This window comes from Notothenia rossii (genome assembly GCF_949606895.1).
Source record: "Notothenia rossii genome assembly, chromosome: 2".
Taxonomy (NCBI): domain Eukaryota; kingdom Metazoa; phylum Chordata; class Actinopteri; order Perciformes; family Nototheniidae; genus Notothenia; species Notothenia rossii.
The window spans coordinates 77,787,252-77,814,875 of record NC_136904.1 but is presented as its reverse complement, the minus strand read 5'-3'; the positions used below and the strand labels follow the sequence as shown (position 1 = coordinate 77,814,875).

Genomic DNA, 27,624 nt, shown 5'->3' with positions numbered 1-27,624 from the left:
GATGGATGAAGATGCAAAGTGGGGTCAAAAGTCAAGGATGATGAAAAAGAAACTCAATCTAGAAAATCTGATGTGTTTAAATGCTCATACGGAGGTGCCAGTGGGTGTGTGCAGTACACGTGTGCCCCAGAAAAAAGTCTGTCAGCACAGCGTCATAATACCTCAGAGTACCATATGGCTGCTCCATCAGGAGGTGGAGGTTCAGCAAGTCTATACCTTTCCATAAATCTCGTCTTGTCCTTCAGAGAAGTACTGCATCAAAAAGCAGCAGCAGCAGCAGCAGCAGCAGCATCACCGCTGAGGCTTAAAATAGCTCCTGCACGCACCGACGCACGACCGCTCGACACACTCCTGCAGCACTGAGCAAACACTGACACAGCAGCTGATTCACATACAAACAGCACACACACACACACACACACTTGAATGTGCACACACACACACACACACACACACACACACACACATCAGATAAATGCCATGAAAGAAAAACAACATAAGAACTTAAGTACCTCCACATCGCACCGCTTCCACGCAGATGTACGACAAAGACGCAGCATCAGCAGATTACTCACAGCAGACAGAGCTCAGATCCATGGTCCTCTCAAAGCTCTGAGGCGAGGATGGGAAGGGGGGGGAGACTACCGGGGGGAGAAAAAACTGAACCGATGGTAAAGACGGAGAAAAACGGCAAGAAAAGCAGGGATAGAGGGAGAGTGACGGACATTCCTCCAACTCCCGCAGCACCTGCGATGTGAGTGGGTGGGTGGCAGCGTCACCGGGTCGCTGAAGACCTGCTCACGTCACACTTTTCATGAATGGAGCTGTCTGACGCAGAGAGGACACGGCTCCAAGAGCAGGGGGGAGGGGGAGCAGGAGGGGGTGGAGCTCTCTGTTCAGACTCCGAGAGGAGGAGTAAAGAGAGATGAAGAGGAGAAGAGAAGGAGGGGGGGATGCATTTCAAAGCAGCACCAGCTGGCAGCAGCAGGTTAGGCTGCAGTGGCGTCTCTGCACTGTAAGTAGGACAGACTGTTTCTGCACTAGAGAAAATCCCTTTGTGCAGAATCACTCCTCACTTCCCTCCATGCCACTTGCTTCAACATCCCATACATGAGTGCACTATATTCTAACAGGTCTATCCATTTTTCACACTTCACACACACAGTTCAGACCTGCTTCTGTACTCAATGAACTCTGGATATGTGAGTGTAGTCATCACGGTATTAGGATTAACCCACAATGTCGATACAGGGTTTAAATGCTCAGCACAACCGCTAAACTAGATGTCAGAAAATCCTATTTGATGGTATGTCTGTGTGTAGAACATGACCTCATATACCAATAGCAGCTGCATTTGACTGATTTTGCCAACTTTCTCACGATGTGGAGCACACAAATCTCAATTCAAACCACCGGACAGACGTCTATACTCAGGAGGAACGAGAAAGTTCAAGCTTCAGGGCCGAAAGGACAGCTTAGAAGAAATCTAAAAGGGCAGAGCCAGAATGTCAGAAGAACCCTTCGTTTCTCTCTCTCTCCCCCCAAAGGTCATTTAATGTCTCTCTCAATGTCCTGCTGAAGTTAAAAAAAAACACTTCATTCAGCTTCTTAGCCCATTTGTGTGGGTGTACTGTGTACTGACCTGTCAGGTTTCTGAGCATCTCACAGGTCAGCTGGGGGTGATCTGATCTCAGGTCAGGCTCTATGACCTGCATAAACACACAGAGCGGTCCATATGAGTGTCTTTTTACAGAGAGAGGATTGGTGTGCTGAACATGTCTTATGCACATACAGTATGGAAAGTAAACAAAGGTATCACCATTTCCAGCTATTTTAGGAAGAGATGAAGATATTTACTGAACATATAGGGCTGCTGTGCCGGTCTTTAGTGTAAATATATGTGTTTGTGAGCGGAGATGGCAGAGATTGAGACTGACATAAATCAAGAGAGACTAATTGAGAGGGAGGAAAGACTCGGGGAACAGATGCTCCCCCCCCATCCGCCCGTTAGCGGCCCAAACCTCTGGGGAAGATATCAAGATTGAGGGAAGGGTAGGAATGTAATGATGCATGCTGGGTGGGGGGTTGGGACATTTGGATCAGCTAAATCTCCATTCTCAGGCCACACCCCAGCAGGGGACACTGCCAGAGGAGGAGGTCCGGTGTCCCGGGGCGAGGCTGAGACTTCCAAACACGGCTGTTAAATGGCGTGAAATGACAGCCAAGTGAGTCACTGTGCAGATGGCCGAGTGTCTAACGCGGTTCTGACGTTAGGGAGTGAGGAGTCTATTGTTAGATGTGTTAAACCGCAAAGTGCAAAGTACAAAATGAACACAATGTCAAGCATTCTTTAGCCCCGAGGAGGACAAGAGTGGCTGTAAGCAGAAATCAGTATTCCTGCCATGTGCCTGAAGACACACCCCTGTAAAAAGACACAGCATGGGAATTCCCAAAAATACAGCTCTAGTTAAACATTGACAAAGAGAGAGCGCAATATGAGGCCTGGAGTTTAAATTCCTGACCTGTTTGCTTAGCAAGAACATCTAGCTCTGCTCCAAAGCTGAAACTCCGGAGGTCAGCAGATCACAAGCCAGTGTGCTCACGTGGAAACAAGCAAAGCCTCATTACATTACAAAAACAAGCTTAAAACAACATCAACTGTCTCAAATATGTATTTTTCATAAGAAAGTATAAACTTTTATAGCTTTAAAGCCAAGGCAGTTATCATAATTTCACTTTAGCTTTTATGCGACAAGGCCAAATAAAACTCAAACATTTGTGTTTTTTGTGCTATGACAAAAACCCAACATGGTTCACCACAAAAGGTTTGCATAAATAAAAAGCACATATTATGCTATAATATAAAAGAGACCTAAATAAAGTGGATGTCCCCTCATTAACTAACCTTTCTATGTACAGTCTATGTCTCAAACTACACAAACTTTGTTTATTTGACAAACGGTTGGCAGTGGTGTGAGATAATCATCCGTTTACTGTTTTAATGTGCAGTGTTGTTACAAAAGATTGGGTCTTCTAAGTTTAATTAAACGTTTCAAATATCATTGGGGAGAGACACGCAGTGCAGCAGCTGAAATCTGAGCGTATTTACTTTCCACTTTAATTATGGCTTACTCAGGTAGAAACTGCCTTTGCTGTCTGTTGAGAAATTACAGATTTGGCCGATTTCTCAAATCAAAAGATACAAAATCTCCATGCTGGGATTACAGAACACTTCTTTTATGATCATGAGTAAACAACAACTCATGGCCTCTCAACACATCTCTGCTGTGCCCACCATCTGCCATGTTTAGCTCTAACCAGCACAATGTCATAAATATCTGTCAAATATATCCTGATTCAGTATATGTTTTACATTATGAGTTCTAAGTTGGTCTTATTATATCCACTACTTGACTAAGAAAAATGTTGAAGACTTTTTAAATCCAAACAATTATGTTACACATTTAATTATTCCAAGCCCCTCAATAGAAAGCCAGATCTAAATTACGGCTATGATCAGGTATTGACGTCCCTTACTCAGTTTTTTGTATACAACATTTTTAAATATATTTTTCTTTCCAGCGGTGGCCGGAGCCTCCTGTTGAGTCTCCATCAGCGACAGTCAGTCAGTCAGTCAGTCAGAGCTTCAGCTGTAAACCACACCGTTATACACACTCATTACTATTTCACCAGCAGCGGAACAACAGCACTGACAGCTCCTGTGTCCTCCGCATGAGTAAGAGAATAAGCACCATCGCAGTTTACAGCGGTTTACCTTTACAATCTGCCATCGCATGCAGCCGCCAGGTATACACACATGCTGGCTGGCTGGCCCACACACACACACACACACACACACACACACACACACACACACACACACACACACACACACACACACACACACACACACACACACACACACACACACACACACACACACACACACACACACACACACACACACACACACACACACACACACACACACACACACACACACACACACACACACACACACACACACACACACACACACACACACACACACACACACACACACACACACACACTGAGGAGAACAGGCACATCAATTTGACTTCTTGAGGGGTCTGCTACATTTTAAAAACAAAGTTCAGGTATGTGTCGATCACACTGCGCCCAATACAACTGGTGGAATAAGTTATGAGATCGAGCAAAAAATCTATTCAATGATAAAATAACTCACTCTAAAGAAAAGTAGAGTTCACTTGAGCTGTCAGATGAAATCAACATAAAAGGAATGTATGCTTTACTCACTTGGTCAAATGATGGGGTTTTTATAGTGCGTTGTGCGCCACATTTATATATTTTTTGTCCCTTTATAAATCCAGCTTTAAAATATTTTAATAATAGAATAACTATTTATTTTATTATTACCAATGGTAATCCTATAATCCAGTCGCTCATGTCTTTGGATAAAATGGAGTAATTGGATGGAGAAAGTCAGATGATTCAGGGAAATATGTGAACTAATGAGGAGAGATTGGTCCTTAATATGTTAACTTCATGCGAGAGGATAAACCCGTTTGCCTAAGATGGATGGAGACAGAGCGGCCTGGCTCATTGGTTGGCTTGGTAAAGGCAGGCATGGATGACTGAGTTCTGCACACAACAACCGCTGATTCTGAGAGGCAGATAATGCTTGTGAGATTACTGTGCTGAGCCCACCAACAACCCCACAGCCTGACCAATCCACGCTGAGAGGACATTACATAACAATGACTGTTCATCACTCCCGCAGGATCCTGCCGGCACCACCACATCCGTCCTTCTCTGTCGTGAGTCCAGAGGAGACTGGCGAACAGATGAGGAGCAGCAGACAGGAAGCTGTCCTCCCTCCCAATGGCACCTGGTAATCCCCAGCATGATTTATGGGATTGCGTGCTGAGCTATAATGCAGAACACAGCAGCTAGTCTTAGATAACATAACATTTTATGAAGTCTCTCCAGCTCTCTTGCTTCTGATTGTTTAACTGAAGAGAATTGGGAGGAAATGAAAACACACTGAGATGTTCACCTCGTCTTCATCACATATTCCCACTAGGGATGGGAACGATTAATTGAATATTCAGGTATTCGAATATGAGTTATGAATATATATATATTTTTTAATATCCTTTTTTTGGGATGGGTGTCTAAGTTGATAACATATTATGAAATGGAATAATTCAATGTATACCACAGTGCCATAGCTAAATGTGTTAGGTCTAAAGGGCTCTCTCTCTCTCTCTCTCTCTCTCTCTCTCTCTCTCTCTCTCTCTCTCTCTCTCTCTCTCTCTCTCTCTCTCTCTCTCTCTCTCTCTCTCTCTCTCGTCCAAATCCATCAGAAAACCAAGTTATGTTTTAAGCATGAAAGCTGTAGGCCTTTAACTGTCAACTGTTCAAACCAGTTCAATACATTTGACAAATTCGACTTGGTTTCTATACTTATTTGAACATGTATTTATTTATTTTTCCAAAAAAATAAATCCCACATTTTTTTTTCTTTTTATAGGATATGTACATAACATTTCGGTTAATCGTTTTTTTGGGGGTTGAATATTCGAATATACATTTGCTTTCAAATTCCCATCCCTAATTTCCACATCCCAGGACAGAGGATGTAATAGAGAGTGTAGCTGCAGTGGTAAGATATGACTGTGCAGCTGCTGGGGGGGGGGGATGCTGTTGCTGCTCGCAGAGGTCAGAGGTTAACGCGAATATGTGAGGTTACATGTACAGAGTGTACATGTGATGGAGGGCACTGCAGGGCAGAGCATAAACTGTACATACACTGTGTACAGCTGTATCATTAGCAGACAGAACAAACACATCTTAAGTTCTATTAGGACATATTACATCTTGAAATGACCTGTGTTGTTCGAAAAACGTTTACAAATTGGCTGGTAAATGACTTTAAATGATTAACTGATTGTCAATATTGTTTCCACGGGCTGATGGAGCATAGGTCCTATTACTTTATTGTACATTTTGTTCCGCCTTGGGACTAAAAATCAATAAGACATTGTTAAAAACAAACAAAAAAATATCTTGCTCTCAATTATTGATTTGGATCCAGTTAAAAAAAGTCAGTCTAGGTTGGCCTAAATATAAATAGTTTGCCTCCTACAGTATGCTTGCTGCTGCTTCAACATTTGCTTTGGTCACATGGTGCACACATACGCCGTGTTATTGATTAGTATAACAAGTATAACTCCTGGACAAATAAAACAGATTACACGAAGATCAATGAGTAACGATGCATCCCTTTTATTCACATATTATTCTATAGATGCACTCAGCAGGGGTCCCACACCCACCCCCCCCCACACACACACACACACACACACACACACACACACACACACACACACACACACACACACACACACACACACACACACACACACACACACACACACACACACACACACACACACACACACACACACACACACACACACACACACACACACACACACACACACACACACACACACACACACACACACACACACGTGTGTGTTAACATGCTCCCATGAGGCGCTGCAGGCGGTGGTAATTATAGAAGCTCGGCTAGCAGACGCATCACAACTGAGAAATACATTAAAGCCATGAGCAGTTGTGGGAATACAGTGCATGCATACGGGCACACAAACCAAAGCACACAGTACCCAAACATCCTGGATGTTGTATAGAAAATAATCATCTAATTGAAATGCATTTTGGTCAAACTTTCTGATGTAACATTTTGTCTCCTTTGAAGGTTTTTCAGCACAAATGTATTATCTTTTGGAATGTGTCTCTGGATTCATAACTAAGCCATATCCAGCAGATATAAAACCACTGGCCATCCACCATTACTCAAAGAAGTAGCCTGCATAACATTAGCAGAAAAGCATATAGGCACACTAAGGAGTTCAACACTACTGATTAAATCTAGTATTAGGGCAAAACTGTAATACCCCTGCCCAAATATAGAGACAACTCAAACAGCTTGACCAGTAGAGGGCCTTTGACGGAGTACCAAATACCCTCAAGTCTACAGAACAGAGGGAGAGGCTGCTTGCTCTCCTAATCAAGCTGACTGGCGTTAAAGGTAGTCAGGGGTCTGATACAGATGTGAGGCGTGCCAGGTGGGCTCTGGGGGACAGGCTGGCTCTGTGTGAGGTGCACAGTGGGCTGAGGGTGGGATGGAGGAGCTTTAGACAGAAATGTCAGTCAGAAGGAAGAAGAGGAGGAGAGGGCCTGAGGGAGGAGAAGAGGGGGTATTAAGATATAGATAGAGAGGGCGAGGGAGAGAAGGAAGGGGGCATTCATGTTCACATCCTTTAGTCCAACGTTTATTGTTTGGCTTTTTCCACTCAACTGCACTTGAATGGCTGTGCTGCACGCGATGTGAACATTCAGCACATACACCTTTATGATGCTATTTATAGCCTTCAGGCATGTATTACTGTACGCCACACACACCTGACACACAGAATATTTGATTATTTTACTAAGGCTGAGAGATCAATCTTTTATGATGCAATTTCTTTTTTATATGGTCCATATGTTGGGTGAAGGACTGTTTCTAATAAAAATAAAATGTAGAGTCCATGAACTAAAGGAATTCAATTTGCAGGGACATTAAACAGAGAGAAAGCTGCACATTCTCCCATTTGAGTAGGTGGAACCAGATCATTTTGTTTTTTTTTGCTTGATTATTACCTACAATAACTAGCACACATGTTAGTACCAACCTTAGTAGTACCTGTTAGACCCCAAGCTTGTTTTTCAGGTCTCAGGCTCGAAAATGACATTTCCACAACAAATGACCATAACTACACTTCTAAAAGGGGAAAATTAATAATCTTTTTTCTCAAAGTAATGATAAACCTGTGAGTTGGATGTAGAAGAGTCAGAATCAATATAGACGTTTTTTATTTTAAAGAAAATTCAGATTGAACATGGTAAAAAACTGTAAATTACAGTGTCCGTCCAAAAATTCTATTTTACTTAGACTGAAAACGACCCTTGGATGATGGGTTAGCAGACTAAAAGCTTTAGGAATCCAAAGTATAACATATAATAAGTACCCTGTATCAAGATTGATTCAAAACAAGTGATATTTGACCTTTTTAGACAGATTTAGCAAAAAAAAACACTTCTGGGGTCATTTGGTTAGATTTTCCATATCTCTGGCCCCCCTTGGTCGATTTTGATGATTGACATCTCTTTCTAACCGTCAGAGCCAATGGAATGGAGGGAAAGTCCCCCATACACACACAGGTTACCAAATAAGGAGTGATAGTGACGCGTAGAAAAACCGGAAGCTGCGCTAGCCTCTGGTAGCTACCATTAGCAGCACGTTTTTCTTCTCCGATTTTTGCATAAAAATTGAATTATGGACTATCAATAATTTTTTCAAAGTGACAGACACATTGCTATAACCTATGGATTAACCTTCAGCCACTTATTCTCTCGTTTTAATGCCATTGGACACGACTTTTGATCAGAATAACAGCTAAGGTGAGCATATCTCCGTGTTTTGCTACCTAAAGCTACTCGTGTGTTGTCTGTATTTACTTCCCCTGTCACGAGTTCTGATCGCTCAGTGATGATACTTATATTTCTATAATTTGTGGAATCTCAGGATGTAATCTAAGCTTGTTTGTGCAGATCCAATAAGTATATATATCGGTATAGCTAGAGTTCTGTGCTAACGGCCTTAATATTTTTTTGCCCGTGGCTAATTCAGAGGCTCGGTGTTAGCTTTGAGGTTTAAAAAAAAAAAAAAAAGATCAGTTAGCTGAGTTTATTCCCGTTACATAGATATGAAACATTCATAGTTTATTAAATATTAAGAAGCCCTCAGACACTTTTGTTTGCAGATGTTGTGATTTCGGCCCCTTCGGCGGGTCAGTGGGGTTTAAGAGGTTAGTCAATTTTACATTCTAATCTCGATTTAGTGCCACATTTTCTATACTGGGCAATTGACTTCATTCAATATTATTGGCAATGTCAACGCCAATTCTCTAAAAACAAATATAAAAAGAGAAAAGATACAAAATGGCATTTTGTTTTACAGAAAAAAATTCACAGATTGACAGAAACAAACTGCAGACAAACAGCAGGTGATTTCAGCTATTGATATATAACGATGACATCAAAGTGGTGGAGATGTCAATCAAGCCGTCTGCACACGTCTAAACTGTGGTCCAATCCACCAAAAGGGAAAATGCAGACAGGGTAAATCCCTCAAATAAACCGTATATATAGGTTTCAACTGGGGCATCACACCACTGATGACACATACACAACGTACGATGTTAAATGTGATTTAATATTATGAAGCACAGCGATGAGTTTATTCATTAAGCCTGATGGGACGGGACACTGACTGAACCCACCACTATATGAATGTGACCCAAAACAAACAAGCCGAGTCTCCGGGGCTGGGATTAGAGAGATCAGACCAGCTGCAAGGCTACACTGCTGCTGTCACTATACATGTCAATTACATAAATACAGTTTCCTGTCTCAATGCCAGCATCAGGAGCCCCGCACTCACTCCCTGACGCTCGCTGTGACCTGGAACTCATTAACTCAGATGTGCGGGAACTCTTGATACTTGGTCAAACACAACGTTGCCACGCAACAGCATCACCTCGGTGACCCACTTATTCCAGAAGAGGGATTTCAGTGTTAAAGGATTTTGGTAATCTATATTTTTCTTTTTGACGACAAATCCAGGACTTTCAAAGCAATATCCCATCCTGTGTGTTGCACTCATGCTTCAGCTCGATCATATCCTCTGAAGACATTTATGGGAATGGCACGATATGGGATTTAATCACACAGTGGGATAAGGAAACACTCACAATAAGTTCACTGGTAATTTGCCATTATCTGGATCACTGTTAACATTCTCACATGAGAGACTTAAAAAGGCTGTTATTATTATTAAAAAGCTATTAAAGTATCAAAGTGAAAAATAGGGACTGATTTAAAAAAATAAAAAAACAGGAATTATCGCGTAAGGAAAAACAGATTTACACAATCATGCTATTTCTTTGTATTTATCCTTTATATGCCGGGGGACCTTATGATGAGCTGATTTGAGATCGTTTGTATGTCTCTGGTTTGTGTTTTGACTAGGTCTATTATCAGGCGAATATTGTAAATCGCTATCATCTCGGTCAGGAATATTTAACTGTCATATCGTAAGTCGTTGCGTTAAAAATGTATTCATATTTTAAGCCGACATAGACAAGAACTCAGCAGAAATTCATTGTTGCACTTTATTTTTTTACAACAGGCACTCAATATTGCATTTTCTAGGGAACATTTTCAGCGAGAGTACAAATTATTTGTTCTAGTGAGAATGTTTGGCTCTAGAATAGTGTATGTGGAGTTAAGCAAAACAAATCCTATAGTGCCCATAGTTAAAAAAGAACAAGTCACCAAGTTTGAAAGTCCATTTTACTATGTCCTCTTGTTAAAAAAAAAGTATTTGGTTCATTTGCAGTTGCTCACATTTGCTGTAAAGCCAGTGTTGGGCTACCTGAGAGGTGAAGCCATCAACACGCTGTTAGCGGGGGACCACATTCGGCCCATTGTGTGACCTGTAACTGCACCACACACAGGGGCAGTTACAACAGAGGCCGAGACATTAGTGACACACGTGGACACTGACTGGAAATGTTGCACTCGGCACAATGAGGCTGGAGTGACAGTACACAGCATCGAGCGCTCACACATGTAGCGCCTTCCACTGCTGACTGACAGTCATGTGGGACAGAATGAACTGTTGTGACGCTCAGTCTTCATGAAGGACGGATGGATGATCCTATCTGATTTGTGTCAGATGGCCGCAGAGAGCTGCTCACAAGGAGCATGCAGGGGGAGATGTTAGCAGTCCCACACTACCACAATGTTGAACTATTTCATTCTAAAACAACACCTGTCCTGCAATAAATTCTACCTTCATAAAGGTGTTATTGTAAAAAAATATTGGGGGGGGGGAAATGGTTTAAAAAGGAAATGAAGATTTTAAATTGTTGGTCTGTTTATCCTGACAATGATGAGGACAAGAGAGAGACTTGTGTCATGAATTAACAAATCCCAAAAGTTGACATTGACCGATACACCGATGACTTGCTTTATATTGGAAAAATGTTCCTTATAATGGATTGATATCCTCTCCAAATCCACATGTCAAATTAATGTTATAAAAATGTGAGGTGCAAATCTACTCCTCATTTCATCTACATGCAATTACCATATTTTTTAAAGGGCAAGCATTATATTACAATGCTATTACTTCTTATTTTTCTAATACAATTGAATATGTTTTAAGGTGTACAATGACTTGTTCAGGATTCAACTCAGGACTTCATAAAGCCAGATTTAAGAATGTCTGATTTGCAATGCTACACTCAGTATTACATTATACTAAAGTGTTTATAATACTACTTAATACACATAGATGGACAAAACATTAGAAACCTCTCTCATTATGATGCAATACAATCCAACAGCCTCACAAACTAAAGCCTACCTGGTGCATATTCCACCTTCAATCCATGGAGGTGGGATTTACAGCAGGGTTATACACATATCAGTCAGTTGTAACTAACACACTATCAGCTGACTGTTTACACAATCTCAAACGAAATAGCCAACTGTATGGAGGATCTTTTTTGAATCTTGATTTAGCCACGTAGTCAAAAACATAACAAAAGCAGATTCTGAGTAACATCTTATTAAAAAACAAACACTTCTTCACCACCCACTATAATTTAGCCTCCACTCCTGCAGCAGCCTATAATTTCCTTCTTCTCCAGGCAAGAAAAAACAGGCAAGAAAAGATTATTGTGTCTGATTCAACAAGATTGTCCACTGAGTGGTTAAAGCGAAAAGAACTCCAACCCTTTAATACTTGCACGACTTTAAAGCTGCTGTTTAACTCCTTGAGATTATTACTAGTGCTACAATCTTTCTATGTGTAGAATGTGTTTTTTTTTTTTTATCTCATAACCAGCAAACAGTTTAACCGGCTATCGTTGTCGTGATCATTAATTATAGACTCCGCTGACAGCTGCACACTTCGTTTCATTCCAAAACAAAACAACATATTTTGTCGTCAAACTATGGCCATGTGAAGTCACAATTACGATACGTCTTTCGGTAAAAGTCAAACAAAATTAAGAATATTACCGTTTAGCTGCGCCGGGCCCGGGTCTCGCAGAGATGTCCGAAAGCTGCTCTCTCTCGGTCCATCTATTTGCTCTGGTCTTGTTAGCGTGCTACGTCACTTCCGGACACCTGTAAACCCCTCCGCGGGTCTTCAAAGATCGTCTATTGTACAGATGCGTCCATACTGTTGCAAGTGATACATTATCATGGGAGGTAGACTGTGTACTGTATGTATAATAGGCATTATGTGATCCCACATTTGAACTAATAAAAGACAAACCTACAGTACGTTAGACTATTAATTGTATTTTAAGTGAATATTTAACATTTACTGTATCACATTTGAGCAGTACTACAAAGATTATGCATATTTATGAATCAAACTACATGACAGTTATCAAGATCAAATCAGCTCTACATTGACGAGAACTCGTAAATACATCATAACCATGGAAAAATGATACAATAAATATATTTAAAAAGTGAGAGCAGGGCCACATTTGCATGCATATTTGCTGTTCATAAACATTAAGAGATCATAAATAGATACATTAGGATCCGTCTTATCTTGCACTATTGTGTGCTTTTTGTATTTGTTAGTGTGCATAATGGTTTTCCACATTTGAAAAGAATAATCTTTTCGAACCAAATGTATGCTCATCATAACTCATCTAATGTCTGTATGACTTTATTGTATAATGTGGTCTAGTGATTCACTGTTGGCAGAGTAACTGCTCTCTTTGCAGTGTCATGAAATATGAGCGGAGTGGGAGCTCTTCGCTTTTTTTCCTCTTTTACGCTGTGGTTAAAAATAGCTTTTGTATATTTTCAATGGCTCCTCCCCGCCAGGGACATGAACAATAACAAATAAAGCCAGTGAAGTTGTTTACAGACAAAAAAAACATTTAACCGTTGAGCAAGATTGCCTAAGGGTACGCAGAGAAGTAAACGTCTTTAAGCAGGTGCTTGTCGGAACTTTGCAATCAGTTCACAAGGCTTAGTCACACATTTAAAGTCACAGCTCTGTATGTTCAGAGTATTTTCATGCGCTCTGATTTTCTGTCGAAGCAATACTTCATTTATCAAAAGGAGGAAAGTTACCTCGCAGAGGAATGAAGAGGGTGTGAAACCGATACTGCACAGTCTGGCCACACGTGCCTGAGCCAATGAGCAGCCTCACAACATGCTCCGAAACTACTGCGGACTGCACGCTTGGCAGGTGTGGAAAAAAACACTGTGGAAGATAAATATATGACATGTGCACGAGTTCATTGTGCTGAGATGAATTCAAAAGTGTTCCGTTTTTAGTTAAATAAGCCTACTTGCAGAAGTTGAAACGACAAACAGCAAATGCAGGCAAAACACATTCAATTTAGGTTTTTATTTACAATTGTTAAGGCAAGAGCGCTTGATTATGTAAAGGTTGCGCTGGAGTTAAAGGCAACATACACTGATATCTTGACACAGATACATTGAGCAAACTTATTTAGGTATTAGGTATATTAAGGGTGTAACTCCATTACAAGTGAAACTCCTGCATTTAGTTAAGGAAAGCAGCAAAAATATATTTTTAAGAACAGTCTTCATTATGGCCCCTTTCAGAAGTTACACCGCAAGTCATTTTATTGCATTATTATTGATGCATTACCTTTTTGGTTGAGCTGGACCTTTTTATAGTTCTAGCGTTGGCCATCCAGAAAAATACATATTATGATCACAAGATCATAGTATGTTTTGTATGGAAAAAGTAACACCTACAGTAACTTCTACTACATTTAACTTTCAGATACATGTAGTTAAGTAAAAAGTACCAGATTTGCCTCCGAAATGATGTAAAAGTATGGAGAAGCATACAATGGAAACAATCATTAAAGTACATCTTCCTCAGAAAGGAGGTATTCATTATCAGTTTACACATACACTATTACTGCCTAGTGCCTACATAAGCATGAGCAGTAAAGCACAGTGTGTGGGCTAAACATTCAGTGTACTGGCCAATAACATCTGTGCAAGTTGTGGAAAATAATCCATAGCAGCATACATTATGGCTTTAGAGATTCTTGTTTCAAGTGCATTCAGTGCAACAGAATAACATTTCAGCATCAACATAAGGAACCCTGTGGATGGAGAGGAACATTTACAGCTACAGCCGCGTTGAACATCAGAACTTCCTGTTGTGTAGCTCTGCAACCAGCCGCAGTGAGTCTCTTTGGTTGGAGCTAAGTCTGGTTTTACCGCTCACCTCTCGCCACTGAAGAGCGCCATGGCTGCTCACCACCTGAGACGGAGATAATCACAAAACAAAGATATGTTAATTCTATATTCACTCTATGAGGAATCATGACCTAATGTCGGACTGTGCCAAAATCATCAAAATGAAGAGGAACAATACAATAATAATGTTCTCACCATACTGTTGATATCGTCAGTCGTCTGGCTTGCTCTGTCCAGGTGAATGTTAAGGACTGTGATTTCCACCCAGGCATTATCTGTGTTTCTGCAGTCATCCACATAACCCTCAAACACCTGAAACACAGTAAGTGCAAGTCATAGTCGACAACTTCCTCAATGTCAGAGTAAAGAAACAGATGTTTATATAGGTATCATTGATGTATTCATGTAGACAGGTTTAACCTCTAACAACAGCCATGTTTCCTTGATCAAGGCACTGGCCATTTAAGATGAAAGGAGCCTCAACTTAATGCATCACATGTTGTCGGTAGAAGACTTTGATGTGGTCAGATATGACATTTTTGAAGGGAGGTATTCTTGTGTGTGATCATGTATCCATAAGGGTCTGTATAGTAACCTGTCAGTATAAGGCAACACAGTTTAATTGCACCTTAAATTGCATCCTCCAAAAGGATCCTACAAGTGATCCAACTCCTCTCTTCTTGAAGGTAGGATTTATTACACACTGTTGTATTGGATTACATTGGATTAGGCTAGGTGGACTCAATTAACAAGACGACTGAGTGTTTGTTTCCAAGCAAGCTACACAGCTGGTTTTTAGTGTTGACAGAGTTTGTGTTTGAATACAGAGCTCAGTGTTAGCCAAAATATTTGTAATGTCATTACTAAATATTAAGATGATTTTGACAATGCAGATACTTAACCTCTCCCGAGACAACCAGAGTGTACTATCCACAAATAAACATATGGGCATGGGTTACTATTTAAAAAAAAAAAAAGGTAAATGTATTTAGGAACCTATATATCCATGTGATTTTAAGTGGGGGTGGACCTCAAATCCTCTAGGGGGGTCCGGGGATTTGAGGTAAAATTTTCTTTTTCTTTCTTGGAGTTAAATGCATCAATCTGGTGCACTTTGAGGGGGAAATAAAGAGACTATCTATGGGAACACCTATATGAAACAGAACTGTATACATTTCAATAATCATAAAATCATGGCCATAACCAATAACATATCCAATATGAAAAAACAATGAAACTTGTTGATTTATTTATTTTTGGTTCATTTATAGTTGTGAGTGTGTCTGTGCTCCCGAATCAGCCTCTCCTGTCTCCCTCCTCTCCCCCCTGCTCCTCTTTGAGGCAGCAGCAAAGACTAGGTTTAGCTCTCAACAAGTTTTAAAAGTGTATATTACCTTTTTTCACCTACTTAACTTTTTTTTTTTTTTATTCATGCATATTTTACTAATCACTACCCCCTCAAATGGAAACATGTTTTTACATAAATGGTGACCAAACCGTTTGAGACCCACTGAGAACTTAGACTAAGTTAACTATCTAACCACTCAAGAGTCCTTTACCTCACCTGAGCTGAGGTTGTCCCGAGCTTGAATGACAAAGACCAATCAAGGGCTTTGATTTATGATCTGTATGACAGTGGTCATGTCGGCAGGCCACATCATGTAGACAGCCAGTCACTGTGTGAGGCAGGCCACTTGTGTGAGGCAGGCCACTTAACAGGCCAGGCCTGAAACCCCCCGGTCCTCCCGATGGCCAGTCCGGGACTGGGTATAGGAGGCGTAGAGTGAGGGATCATTGTCCACAAGTAAATCAATCGCAGATGGCGTGGTGTTCGCAGACGGAAAACTTTTTGGGGAAAAAAAACAAAAATGGTCGCGAAATATACTTGGGCGGCCGAACCTCTTAAGCCCCACGGACCCGGTTCCGGGTCCGAAATTGCGTCATTTGCAGGAAACAACGTCTAATAAACTATGAATATTTTATATCCATATAACGGGAAAAAACTAATTTAACTGATCTTTTTCATTTTTTTTCCCAAAAAAAACACACAATACTAACAGTGAGCCTCTGAATTAGCCCCGAGCGAAAAATGCTAACCTATTACTGCACAGAAAATCACTCCTAGCTCCCTTATTACTTATCCTAGCTGCACGTCCGACACATCGTTTATGATCGTAAAGACACAGAATCTAACGGTGCCCACCTCAACACTGAAAGATACAAACTCCCAACGTTATCAAAAAAAACGTACATCAAAACAAGTGGCGCTAGGTAGCCCACAACACCAACGGCCCGTCCACACAGCGGCGTGCGTTGACGCTTGCCGGCGGGCGTGTCTGAAACTCGACCAACAACCAATCACATGAATCTCCCGCCCCTGACACACAAGCAGCGGTTTGATTGGCTAGAGCTTGTACTGGCATATGATCCGATTGGCTGACGCTTCTGCCGGGGCGTCAAAAGTTGAACATTGCTCAACTTTTGCAGCGAGCCACGCCAGCAATGCAGTTCAGCGAAAAGTGACGTCACCCCATTCAAAGTGAATGGTGAAGCGTCAACGCACGCCGCTGTGTGGACGGGCCGTAACATGGCTTACCTTGGTTTTGTCTGGTCAAAACTGGTCTTCAATGGCATTAAAACGATAACAACGATGATTTAGTTAATCCATAGGTTAATATCCGATGTGGCTGTGTCCCCTTTGAAATGTTCTGATAATCTATAAGCAATACAACTGCAATTCCGTTTTCAAATTGTAGAGCAGGCCATTATTACGCTCTGTAGCTTCATTGAATGCGCGAAGACGCCATCTTTTTTTTAACATGAGTGTGTGCGGGACGATTTCCCTTCGATTCTATTGGCTCTAACGGTCAGAAAGAGATGTCACATGTCAAAATCGAAGAAGGGGGGCCAGAGATAAGGAAAATTCACCCAAATGGCCCCAGAAGAGGTTTGTTTTTGCTAAATCTGTCTAAAAAGGTCAAATATCACTTGTTTTGCATCAATCTTGATACAGGGTACCTATTATATGTTGTACTTTGGATTACTAAAGCTTTTAGTCTGCTAACCCATCATCCAAGGTTAGTTGTCACTATAAGTACAAAATAACTTTTGGACGGACACTATAATTTACAGTGTTTTACCATGTTCAATCTGAATTTTCTTTAAAATAAAAAACATTTATATTGATTCTGACTTTTCTACATCCAACTCACAGGTTTATCATTACTGATTTTTTTTTAAATTAATTTAACCCTTTTAGAAGGGAAGATATGGTCATTTGTTCTGGGAATGTCATTTTAGAGCCTGAAACCTGAAAAACAGGCTTGGGGCTTAAGAGGTATACCTGGGCGGCCCGCCCAAGTATAGTCTATGTGTGGGAAACCCTGGAGACACATAACAAACAGACTGAACTTAAGCAAAATATTATTATGTTATTTATTTCAATGTTAAAGGGTTCTCTACATAATGTGACAAGACACTTATACTAACAACAATCCTTCATCCGATTGCTGTCAGTAAACCAACTTACTCTATAAGTCTAACTGAAGTGTTAAATAGACCTACCTTTGTTCCCTCTGATAATTTGGCATTTACTATCGCATACATCTTCTTTCCCATGGTTTTACTAAGAATCACTGGCAGGTGATCAGCAGATTCAATGGGTCCCTGAAGGTTTGAAACCAAAACAGAACAGTTCATTTATTTAAATAATGCAAAAAGAAAGAAAACAGATTAAGTTAGGAAAGATGGACGCACCCAAGGTAAAGCCAAGGTTCCCTGCTTCTCATCCCAAACCACCAGGTAGTCCAAAACAGAGCGTTCGCTGTCTCCCCAGCTAAAATAATAATAATAATAATAGATTTAATTTGTTAGCGCTTTTACAGGTGCTCAAAGACGCTTTACAGATAATAGTGAAGAAAAAAAAAAAAAAAGATGGATTAAAAGTCATAAACAGGCTTTGCAATACAGATGTGGGGAAACAACTTTCTTAACATACCGTGTTAGCACGAGGTCTAGATTGGGATTTGGACCCAGTTGGCTTAGTGCACCCCGTCCCCTCATGCCAGTCCTCCCTCCTGGATTTCTAACGACAGATCAGATACACATCACCTATCAACACAAGCTTAAAAGGTTCATGTAAATGCTATTTGATGCCTTGAGTATCCTTGAATATCATACCTGTAATTATTTGAGGCCTCTGATTCTGATCTGCAAAAAGAAAAGGAAACATAAGAAATAGGGAGCATTGTAATTTGTTATATTTCCTATTACTGAGACATGTTTCAATAGGAACATACTGTACATTGTTATTTTTACAAAAACATCCGTACCCACCCCATAACTGTACTTATACATACCTTCCTAATCGGAACAAACATCCCTTATTCTCTTGTAAAAAAATGACATACCCATCCACATGGTCCCCACTTCCTTCAGACGTGTAATAAGACGGCATGTAACAGGTGAAGCTGAACTGAAAAAAAAGTGACAGGAAACAAACTGGCTTCATAAACTATCTTTTACCACAGTGATGTTGGTGATGATGCTCGAGGTGCTGTGGAGAAATGTTTGTGTATTACCTCCCATGGCACTTTCTCTTCTGGCACAGGGAAGCGTGTGAGTTTGCTGTTGGGATAGTAAAACTGTCGGGCGTTCACGTGGTACTTGTCCTCTTTCTCTGATGCATACATATCAGTGGACTCCTCTGTTGTGGTCAGTGCTGCAGGGAAAAGGGAATACAAATGAGCAAGAACAAGAGAAGATTTGTTGTGAAATATGTTAGAAATAATGATAAATTAAGAAGTTGGTTACTAACTTGGTGGTTGTGCATCTTTTGCTGTAAAACCCTGACATTTCAGACTTTCCATAATCCACTGCAGGGCTTTGGCGGACTGCATGACCTTTTGAGACACACATTTTATGACTGGTTATGCAACCTCAAAGAGGACAATTCGAGAGAATATTCCACAAAAACACACATTAAGAAAGTGTGTCATCTCTTCTCTGCCTCGTACATAGTGTGAAATGTTACAGACACAGGTGCGATATTTGTGATAACCAAAAATCAGGTCACAACCTGCTCCTCTAGTCGAGCCAGTCTCTGCACCGTGGCATCAGAGCCCATCTCCTCTTCCCTCTCCAGCCGCTCTGTTATGGTGGTAACCCTCAAGAAACAAACAAGACCAGTGTGGGTGTCTGCTGGGTATTTGAATACCACTCCCAGATTGTTTAGTACGAAACATGTTTCATCAAATTTGACCCTTATTAAACCTGAAAAACACAGACTATGGTATCTTGCTGATAGTTAAAGAAAAAAGAAATTACATTTTTTGTTATATGATACAGGATAGTTGTATTTCTAAAGGATCAATAATGGAGGTAAAATCCATCTTTCGAAGTACATTTGTGTGTTTATAATTTGTTTTAATATTTTTTTTACCGTTTTTTATTCCACTATCTATTCCTGTTTCCCCTATTTCTATAATACTATGTCACTATGCAAAACTGTAATGATTTCAGAAAGAATAAATTACATTTTAAAAAAAAAATCACACTTTGGATCCCGACAGAACAGCATTGCTCTAGAGCAGCGATACTCGAGCCGCATGCGGCTCTTTTAAGACTAACTGCGGCTCTTTTAAGTCCCACTTAAAAAATAAAAAATAAAAAATAAATCTTTGAAAAACGAAAAACAAAGTCAGAAGAATTCATCAACATTTCATTATCACTCACAAGTCACACATCAGTCGTCGCCCCTCCCCGTCTGAATAGCCAATCAAATATTATGTCAGGTTTCGTGCTCTGATTGTTTCGCGCGAGATAATTGCTACGTCACACTGGGAAAACTATACAGCACTATGCAAAAATGGCTACGACTAAACGGAAATATGAAGAGGAATATCGAACATTTAAAGAGGACTGGGAACTGGAGTTTTTCTTCGTCTCCACCGGTTCGGGAAAATGCACCTGCCTGCTTTGTGACAACATCATTTCACAATTTAAAAAGGTCCAATTTGCAGCGCCATCACGACACAAAACACCCGAAGTTTAGTACCGACTTTCCGAAAGGTGGAGAGCTGAGGGCGGAAAAGCTGGCTAGACTCAAACAGAACCGAACTGCTCAAAAAATTTTTCCACACTAATACGAGTGAAAGAGCGACAGAGGCATCCTACAAAATCACACATGAACTGATGAAAAAGATGAAGCCATATACTGATGGAGAAATGGTGAAGGACTGCATACTGCTGGCTTGTTCAACGTTGTTTCCTGAGAAAAAAGACCTGGAACGAGAGGCCAAAAAAATGCAACTGTCGGATTCTACTGTAGCTAGGAGGGCATCAGACATTTCAGAGAACATTGCACATACTCTTAAGGACAAACTGTCATCCGCTGAGTTTGTCAGCCTTGCAATGGACGAAAGCTTGGATGTCAATGACACGCCACAATTACTAATCTTTATCCGGGCGGTCAACAGTAAGCTTGACATTACAGAGGAACTGCTTGACATGGTTTCACTGAAAAATGGAACAACGGGCATTGAAATAAAAAACGCTGTGCTGGAAACATTACAGAAGTTTAACATTGGCCCAGAAAAAATCACAGCATTCACGACAGATGGCGCACCGGCGATGCTTGGTAAGAGGAACGGAGCCGTGGCCTTGCTAAAAGAGAGGCTTAAAAACGGCGGGGTTGCTGCTGAGGGTATTTTCTCATACCATTGTATTGTGCATCAACAAGCCTTGTTTGCTAAGTTCAAATGTCTGAATGAAGTGATGGCAAATGTAATCGAAGTGGTTAATTATATCAGGGCCCGTGCAAGAAACCACTTAAATTTTAAACTGCTGTGTGAGGAGTTTGACACTCACTATGGAGATTTGGTGTTACACACCGAGATCAGATGGCTGTCTAAAGGATGTATGCTTGCACATTTAATGGACTTGATTGAACCCCTGAAAGCCTTCATTGTCGGCCAAGGGGAGACTTCCCGATTTTCCTTTTTGGATGATAAAGAATGGGTGCTGTCTGTTGCGTTCCTGTGTGACATTACGCAGCACTTGAACGAACTTAATCTCAAGATGCAGGGAAGAAATAAGACCATGTATGAGCTCTACACGGCTGTCAAAGTATTTTCTGACAAACTGGATGTACTCGACCAAAGTGTCCGTGGTTCTGATTACCGTTTCTTCCCCACCGTGCAGAAAGTGATGGCGAGGCATGCAGACGCTCTCCTGACCTGTCAATCTCAATTCTGTGAGGTGCTAACTGAGCTCAAGCAAAACTACACATCCAGATTCCACGACTTCAAGGACCATAGCAATATTTTTCTACTTGTGAAAAACCCATTCCTGATTGAAGTCAATGAAATGAAGCAAATAAGCGACCAGCTCGGACTTGTGCAGCTTCAAATGGAGTTCGTGGAGTTAAAGAGCTCAGATGAACTTCAGCGTCAATTTCGGATTACAGATGTCGTGGACTTTTGGAAACTGGTGGGGCATCTACCAAATATCTCCAGACTGGCAAGACGCATCATCTCAATGTTTCCGTCCACATACCGGTGTGAAGCAGCATTCTCTGCGCTCACAAAAATAAAATGTCGCAACCGAAACAGATTGAGTCTGCAGCACACAACAGAGGCCCTCCGGATCGCCGTTTCCAGCGCAGAGCCCGACTTCAAATCACTTGTGCGGCAGAAGGAGTGTCAGAAATCACATTGAGTGTGAAGTAAGGTCAACATTACTCTTCTGACAACCCCTGCTGTGTATAATCTGCTGTTATATGGACTGTGATTATCAGTAAACATGCTGTCTGTTATCTGTTGTTTTGTGTGTTTTGTGGTTGCAGTGAAAATAAGAAATCACAGTTATTGCACTGTACATTATGCTTTTCATTCTTAAGTAACATATTACTATTATCCATATTCTCAAATGCATAAAGGTTTCAGGGAGGAAAGGAGCGTTTTTGGATTGTGGCTCTTGCAAAAATATTTTTTCGTCAATGTGGCTCCTGATTAGGACAAGGTTGAGTACCACTGATCTAGAGTATTATTTTTCAGCCACGCTGGTCTGCGTTCCTGTAGGAGTTTTACTTTTGTCCCGTGTCCACGATGCGGTGCTCCATGCTCTGGCTCTGCTCCTGCCGCGTGGACAGCAGGTATCTGTCCTTCATCATGGCCTCCCAGGACAGCAGCTCCTCCTCCTCCACCTGAGGAAGCTTGCACTCTGAAAACAGCATCACATGCCTTTTTATTATCTTTAATACTTTGCACGTGTGTATGCAAAATGAGCATCAGCACACAATCATACACGGCATTGACTGTGAAGTGTCAAAGGTCATGGGAGGGTCAGGGGTTACGATCTGGTTTAGTTAATTTATGACCTAAACATATAATCTTGTGATTACATGTGGTTAATTATGGAGGGGATTGTAACCCCATTTTAAAAACACAATTATTTAAAAGCTCTAAATTGATGAAAATGCTTGCTTTACCAAAGCAGTGTTGGGAATAGGAGGATTTTCTTCAAGTATTTGACTAAACTGATAACAATCTGGCTCTTACATGTTAAATCAGTAATATTTAATGAATAATAACGTTTTTAAAAATAGTGATAAAGCAACATATTGAGAGGAAGTCTGCAGCATCTTAACAGCAAGTCTACTTTGAGCATGGGCAGAAATAAATAAACAAATGCTTACTGAACTCTGTGGTAGTGATGGGCGTCCTGCACAGCACCACGTTCCTAATGAAGAGGTACAGATGGCTGAGTATGATGAAAGGGGGCGGGGCAGCGGGGCGGCTGTGGTACTCCTTGATAAGCTCGTATCTTTGAAACTTCCATATCCTGTCTGTGTTGTCCTGAACTTCCTGGAACGTGAAGCTGTACAGGACCACAAAGAGAGACAGAGGGTAACGGGGGAACATCGGATAAAAAGGACTCCGAGGTTTGGAGGTGAACTCACTTGAAGATGGCGATGAGCAGGTTCAGCAGCAGTATGTTGGCAAAGAGCAGGTAGATACAAAGCATGATGATGGTGAGCCACTCGGGGAAGGCTGGCATCTGGTTTTCATTCAGCACAGGACACTTGGGCTTTAGAGGATCATTGCCATTCAAGGTGCAGGAGTCTAGTTTAAAGTCAGCATCTGCAGAGGGCAAACAGAACATTGCCTTGTTGAAAATATCTTATATAATCACTTCTGAGCCCTGTGAAAACCTAGAAATGATTAAGTCTCCTATCATGCAAAATGCACTTTATATGACGTAATATCGGAAATGTGGGCTGGCTTTCAGAAACGTCGCTATCAGAAACAATGCGCAACGTGTTTTGGAAGTAATATGGTCTTTGTTTACATTAGCAAGCATCACTAACTCTCAGAGCTAACCTGTACTGGAGAGAGCATGTGTTAAAAAGCAGGAAATAAAAAAAGGAACTCACCTTGTGGTAAACCGGCAAGAGAAAAAGCATTTGAGCTCTATACTGTTTCAGAAATAATCTTTGATGTGGTTTGGAACATGATATGGCGTTTAATCACGGCAGCATTTAGCTGAGAATCTCTCAGGTAGAACTCTGAGCAGGCGTAACCTCTCCCGCCTCTTTTTTTTCAAACTTAAAAAAAAAAGGGGCCAGAATCAGCACATCTGATGATCATGGTTGCTGTGGTTTGTAGCGTTTAGCTTTAAAGGTCCCCCATTGTGCAAAATGCACTTTTTAATGTCTGTTATACATAGGTATATTGTAAGGAGACTTACAAAGTGTCAGAAAATACAACCCTCTCTCTTTTCCTCATTACCCACATCTCTAAAAACGGTGGTACAGGGCTGAAATAGAGGGGTATGAGGCATGGCTAGAAAGGGTGATCTGTTTGGTATTTTGAGCAAAACACTTCATAGACATGTTTTTTATAAATTGTTATATATCTGAGACCTATAATATAGGCCTAAAAATAGTATAATAGGAGACCTTTAAGTCATGCTTTTCCACGTACGTATAAAAGGAAAATCATACAACTGTCTGTTCTGTTTCCACTCACAATCAATATTTGTGGGGAAATTCCCAAATATGATGAGGTACGGCTCATAAACGGCCCCGCGGATAATCCAGTCCAGCCGGTTGTCGTTGTGGATGAGGATGCCTTGTTTGGCCACTCCGTACGCCACCACCCAGATACTCAGCAGGAACATGAAGAAGAACAAATCGGTCATCTGGAGGACAAACATAAATCTGTCACAGGTTAGAAACACTTAGAAATGTGGGGCACATCTGAATACTGCGGCAACTAGGGACATGTGCTGTTTGTTTGCCCACTGTAGCAGGACTGGGCAGATAAAGAGGAAAGTGGTAGTGCAGCAATCACAACAGAGGCATCCAAAAAAAGGCTTTATTGCTATCAAACTCAAAAATACCTCCAACAAACAAAGGCTAACGTAGCCGGGCCGCTAACCGACTTACCAGTTTACCAAAACGTTTCCTTACACTGGGAGCCTCCTGCTCCCTCCATGTGCCACACACAACTGATCAACTCTGTGTGCTTTGTCTCCCTTGAGGGAGTGATTAGCACCAGGTGTGAGGGTCTCCACACCTGCTCCCAATACTGCTAATTGGGAGAGGGTGAAGCCACATGTTGGGAATGTAGGTGCCTCCCACTACCCTGCCTCTCAGCCCCTTACACCACAAAGAGACATTCAATTAATCCAAAGAGACACAAAATAGCTAGAAAAAAGGCAACAAAGAGAGACAAAAAAGCAACCAAGAGAGCAAATCAACTAAAAGGAGAAGCAGAACAGCCTCACAATGACTTTTTGCATGGAGACAAAACAACCAAGAAGAGACTAAAAATGAATGCAGAGAGATATAACAACCAAAAAAGACACAAAATGACAATTAAGGCAGAAATAAACATAACACAGTAACCCAAAAGGAACACAAAACCACAGAAACATAAAAAAAGGCTAAACAATTATGTCTTTCTCCTGGGCAGAAAATTCGCCCATGAATGTACAGTGGAGACTTTTACTGGGTTAAATTTTTAATTCAAAGAACTTCAGAGAGTTGGATGTGCCAGCTTTCTGTTTTGAGCATCATAACCCCAACCCTTTAGTATCTCAAAGGCTGCCCTCTTGCTCAACATATGATCTCTGACACAAACAATAATGGCGTTTGACTGCTTAGCAACAAGCAGACCAGCTGCAACATTTTGTTCAAAAACACCTTCAAGTTCAAACCAACTGCACATTATTCATCTGCAGACACCAGATGGAGGCCCAGTGGAGCAGCAGCTTATTTTTGTATAAGATAAATAGTGCTTTGGAGTGTAGCATTTTGTGCTCTGCAGTTGCATACACATTACATTAGGTTGGCATCTATTACATTGTACGTAAGCCTCACCATCCTCCTGACGATGATGATTTTGGGTCCAAGTGTTCTACTGATAGTGAAGATGGCCATTAGCCGGAGGCAGAAGACCACAAAGTCGATGCAGAGGAGGATTTTACCCGCATAGAACAGCTCAGTCGTCAGCCTGAAATAGAAAAACATGATGATTCATACATTACCAAGAGGGTGGAAAGCACTTCCATGGCCTAAAGGGATTATCTGGGAGGAAGGATACTTACCTAAATGCGAGTCCGATAATAAAGAAGAGGATGGAAAGAACGTCTAAAATATTCCACAGGTCGTTGATGTACATCCTGGCTTTCTTACGAAACCCAAAGCCATCCGGATCGTGAAACAGCTGAGATGGAAAAGACACATTAAGGGAAGACACTACAGGTCAAAAGGGTAAAGAAATTAACGGATATCACCAGGAAACTTCCCCAGTTTATTTATTAAAGATACTTTGCGTATCACACGTTTTCTAATAAATTGTGTTTGATCATGCAAATGAGGCATTGTCTTAACTTAAGTGCAGTTTTGCATAGATTTCAGGCAACAACAAAATCTAAATATTGTATAAAGCCAAGTTCAAAAAAATATTGTGCCCTTTTGTTGTCAAATTAGAGTCAATGGATATTAGTTAGGTGTAATGGAGTTAAAAATGTGTAGACATAAATATAGTTATAAATTACGATTTATAATGGGTTGTGAATTTTATTTTTATGAGATTGTTTACTTTTGATGTTTTTGAGTTATGTTTCTGGTGGGAACACTTTCCCGTTGCACATCTTTTTCTATTTCCTGTATGTCATTTCCGCTTTCCCCTCAAATTGAAGTGAGTGCTGCGGAGGGTAAGCTGTGCTGGGAGAGGTGTTACAAATCATTGCTGTTTTGTGTGATGGACCGGCTGTTTGGGTTGATGGAAGTGATGTGTGTTTTTGAATGTTAATTTGGGTACCTTGTTGACCCGTTTTTGTTTGGTTTTCACCGTAGGAAATTGTATTTTTTTAGTGATATCTGTGGTGTGGTTTTGGCGGGAATTAGACGCGATCTGCGTCATTTTCTTTGTTTACATGTTAACCTTTCTTTTCTTTTGTAAAGATGTGCAGCGTGGATTTAAGGAGGATATTGTGTTTTGTTCTCAGGTATGTTTGTGTTTGTATTTTTGTGTGATTACTTGATAAGATTTTCTTGTTCATTTCTTAATCTATAAATACTAAAGATGACATTGAAGTGAGTGCTGCGGAGGATGTGCAGTGTGGATTTAAGGAGGATATTGTGTTTTGTTCTCAGAATAAATGCCAGAAAAGACACCTAGATGCTTCGCTGTGTTTCCTGATCGATAACAGGTTGCTTACGGTTGTGACCCGTTACACTGGTGCCGTGACCCTTCGGATCATCAGATCAGCTTGATGCTCATCGCCGCGGATGCTGTGCAGATATCCTGGTCTTCACTCAAGTTTACTGTGTGGTTAGTTTGGGAAGGAATGTGGTTGTAGGGTTCATCTTTTACATTGCCTGTCCTTAGTGTATTACTCAGTGTCTTTCCATGTATGCTTAATTCATTTTTATTTAAAAGTTAAAAACAACGCTAGTACATTTATGATCAACAGTCTCGACAGTGAACATGGAAAATTCATTTTCAAGTCCTATTTTGCCAAAAGGAAGAGGTGCTTGGCTTAGTGACCTTGCTAGTAGTAGGGAAGTAGGACATTCAACAGCTAAACCGGATGGTTATGCTGACACTGGGTTGGGTTATAGCCCTGGTTATACCCCTGCTAGAGTGTCTGTGAGGGAGGGTCCATATACTTCCACCCCTGGTAGTGATGTAAGCC

The 27,624-nt window shown here is 41.0% G+C and overlaps 2 protein-coding genes across 4 annotated transcripts in view; both read right to left on the bottom strand.

Annotated features, from left to right (window-relative positions):
* Nucleotides 1–12,328, bottom strand: part of map3k13 (mitogen-activated protein kinase kinase kinase 13) — a 35,773-nt gene extending 23,445 nt beyond the window's left edge. Inside the window, exons 1-2 of one of the 3 annotated variants that reach the window (XM_079666683.1) lie at nt 12,226–12,328; nt 1,643–1,709 (exon numbers count right to left, since the gene is read on the bottom strand). The gene's annotated coding sequence lies outside the window, so the exon portion shown is untranslated. Of the gene's footprint in view, nt 1–512; nt 1,623–1,642; nt 1,710–12,225 lie in introns of those variants that run through there. The other 2 variants (XM_079666685.1, XM_079666684.1) reach the window with 2 other exon arrangements.
* A 1,603-nt stretch (nt 12,329–13,931) lies between these two features.
* trpm2 (transient receptor potential cation channel, subfamily M, member 2) overlaps nt 13,932–27,624 on the bottom strand; it is a 42,957-nt gene continuing 29,264 nt past the window's right edge. Inside the window, 16 exon segments of the mRNA XM_079665766.1 lie at nt 13,932–14,482; nt 14,614–14,730; nt 17,983–18,084; nt 18,175–18,253; nt 18,416–18,502; nt 18,598–18,627; nt 18,828–18,892; nt 18,999–19,138; nt 19,235–19,319; nt 19,496–19,583; nt 22,506–22,638; nt 23,114–23,295; nt 23,378–23,558; nt 24,447–24,618; nt 25,802–25,934; nt 26,029–26,147. Of these exon segments, the coding sequence (XP_079521892.1) occupies nt 14,366–14,482; nt 14,614–14,730; nt 17,983–18,084; nt 18,175–18,253; nt 18,416–18,502; nt 18,598–18,627; nt 18,828–18,892; nt 18,999–19,138; nt 19,235–19,319; nt 19,496–19,583; nt 22,506–22,638; nt 23,114–23,295; nt 23,378–23,558; nt 24,447–24,618; nt 25,802–25,934; nt 26,029–26,147 (1,830 nt within the window). The 3' untranslated portion in view covers nt 13,932–14,365.